The following is a 2,251-nucleotide window of genomic DNA, read 5'->3' as shown; positions in this document are numbered from 1 at the left end:
AGAGCAGAACGTTAGAGATTGAACTAACAGATTCTGCATCTTCATACATTTGGATTTGAATTAAACTGCCAATGTTGTGGAAAACTACACAAAATAATAACAACAAAAAAAGAGATGGATGATTTTGACAATTTAACCATGATGTATAAATTCAGGGGCCATGCCACATTTAACAGTCTTTTAGTTTTCATGGTCTAACTATGTCATCCTTTTGGTAACAAGGTGATGTTTTTCTCACATTTTGTCCAATTCCTACCAAAATGCTCCTATTAACACCATTATAGTACAGTTCATATAATCATAATAAAACAAATGGTTGAATGGTAAATGGGTAGCAGTTTTGTACCATAAAAACTTGGTACCATTGATAAAGTTACTTCTTTGTGTTCAGTAGCATTTACCTGACGCAATCTTGACATAATGGGGGTAGTTGGAGAAGAATTAATTCTTTGTGTTTGAAACACAGATTGATGGGAATTTTCAGCATATCAGACACAGAGTTTTATTCTTCTTAGGTGGTTGAGCAAGCACATTAAGAAAGCCATACGGTCCACAGTGCTTAGTCTGGACTGGCATCCAAACAACATCCTGTTGGCAGCTGGGTCTGCAGACCTTCACTGCAGGTAAGACCGGACCTTCATCTTTTTAAGACCGGCTAGCAGCCAAAGACTTTCATCTGCTTTTCCCAAAGATTTCAATTGTTTCCCCCTTTTTAAAAAAAGGAATGTTAATAGATCAGGACTGAAAATGTTCTTATATCATTGTAGCAGCTCTCCATTGTTTACAGGGTTTTCTCGGCTTACATCAAGGACATTGAGGACAAGCCTGGCCCCACAGCTTGGGGGGCCAAGATGCCTTTTGGCGAGTGTCTGCTGGAGCATAAGGAATGTGGTGGCTGGGTGCACAGTGTGTCCTTTTCCCCTAGTGGTGACCAGCTGGCCTGGGTGGCACACAACAGCAGCATCACTGTGGCTGATGCCGCCCAGGGAAAGGAGTGAGTACAGCGGCTTTTACTTCACCTAAATTAAGTGAAGGTTAATTAATGCAATCTTTGTGCCGTCTCATGGTTTTATCTAAGCGTCTATATCCCTTTCTTCTGCTCAGGGTAACTCAGCTGACTACGGACCTTCTGCCATTTCTGGGCGTTCTTTTTGTCAATGCAACTGAGATTGTTGCTGCGGTAAATAAACCTGCTCACTGTTTGCATTCAGTGTTTAAGTCAGACAGGAATATGACATCATTTATGTGAACAGCTAATATATTCAAACAGAAAAAAGGCAGATAATCTCACAATGTTTTTCAAGAGCATTTAAAAAGTTAAAACAAGATACTTGAAAGGAAAGAACAAATCTACACTCACCGTGTAAAATTCAGCTAGATTAAAAGCGGAACTCACAAATACTCAAGGGTTTTTTTTCACAGGAAATCAGGCAAAGTATTACAATTTTTAGCAAACAAAAATGTATTTAAAAAAACAATAATAATAATAATAATAATAAAAAAACTATTACCAAGAAATCCAAAGTTTAATTCAATAATATTTCAGTATAAATGATAAATAACCCAAAAAACCTTCACAACCAATTTATAAGAAAACTCAAAGTCTCAATTTATATCAGCAAAAAACAAACAAAAACATCCCTAATAACTTAAAGTCCAAAAATGTCCGTTCTTTTTATTCCTAATAATAATGTCCAAACAGGAGTTCCATACACTTCGAACTCAAAGTACAATCCTGAAACCGTTTCAGTCCAAAGTCCTTTCCAAAACGAAAAATACAAACGGCAACCACCCCCCAAAAAAAGATTAGAAAAAGAGTGGTACCACCAAAAATCCCCAAAAAGAAAAATAAGGTCCAGATCTCACCGGTGCGTCTTTCTTTCCCCTGGGCGGCGTCTCCTTGCACCGGGCGGCGTCCTCTGGGTGCAAACTCTGTCAATCAGTTATCTACAAATCTCTGCGGTGATCTGCGGCGCTGGGACAAACTCTGTCTGTGTTTCCTTTATTTTTCGACTTGTTTTTATCGGACAACAAGACAAAATCTCCCGCTGCACAGACCTGTCAGTGCGCGTCTTCCTCACCTGTCGAGCCGCGCGCGCCGATGCACACGCCCCTTTTTATTCAGAAATTTCTCCACGCCAAAATGAATTCCCATCATAATTTTCTAACCAGTGGAGATTTGAAATAATATTATCAATGACATAACTGTTCTACAAGACAGTTTGTCATTGGTACACTTTAATGTGCTTTA

At 38.8% G+C, this 2,251-nt stretch overlaps 1 protein-coding gene across 1 annotated transcript in view; it reads left to right on the top strand.

The window, feature by feature from the left end:
• Positions 1–2,251, top strand: part of LOC107084157 (actin-related protein 2/3 complex subunit 1A-like) — a 13,879-nt gene that overhangs the window by 3,901 nt on the left and 7,727 nt on the right. Inside the window, exons 3-5 of the mRNA XM_015373864.1 lie at positions 485–623; positions 788–994; positions 1,105–1,180. Coding sequence (XP_015229350.1) covers positions 485–623; positions 788–994; positions 1,105–1,180 — 422 coding nt within the window. The remainder of the gene's footprint in view (positions 1–484; positions 624–787; positions 995–1,104; positions 1,181–2,251) is intronic.

Source organism: Cyprinodon variegatus, unplaced genomic scaffold (genome assembly GCF_000732505.1).
Source record: "Cyprinodon variegatus isolate N-32 unplaced genomic scaffold, C_variegatus-1.0 Scaffold5, whole genome shotgun sequence".
NCBI classification, from domain to species: domain Eukaryota; kingdom Metazoa; phylum Chordata; class Actinopteri; order Cyprinodontiformes; family Cyprinodontidae; genus Cyprinodon; species Cyprinodon variegatus.
This window is presented reverse-complemented; position numbering and strand designations above follow the sequence as displayed.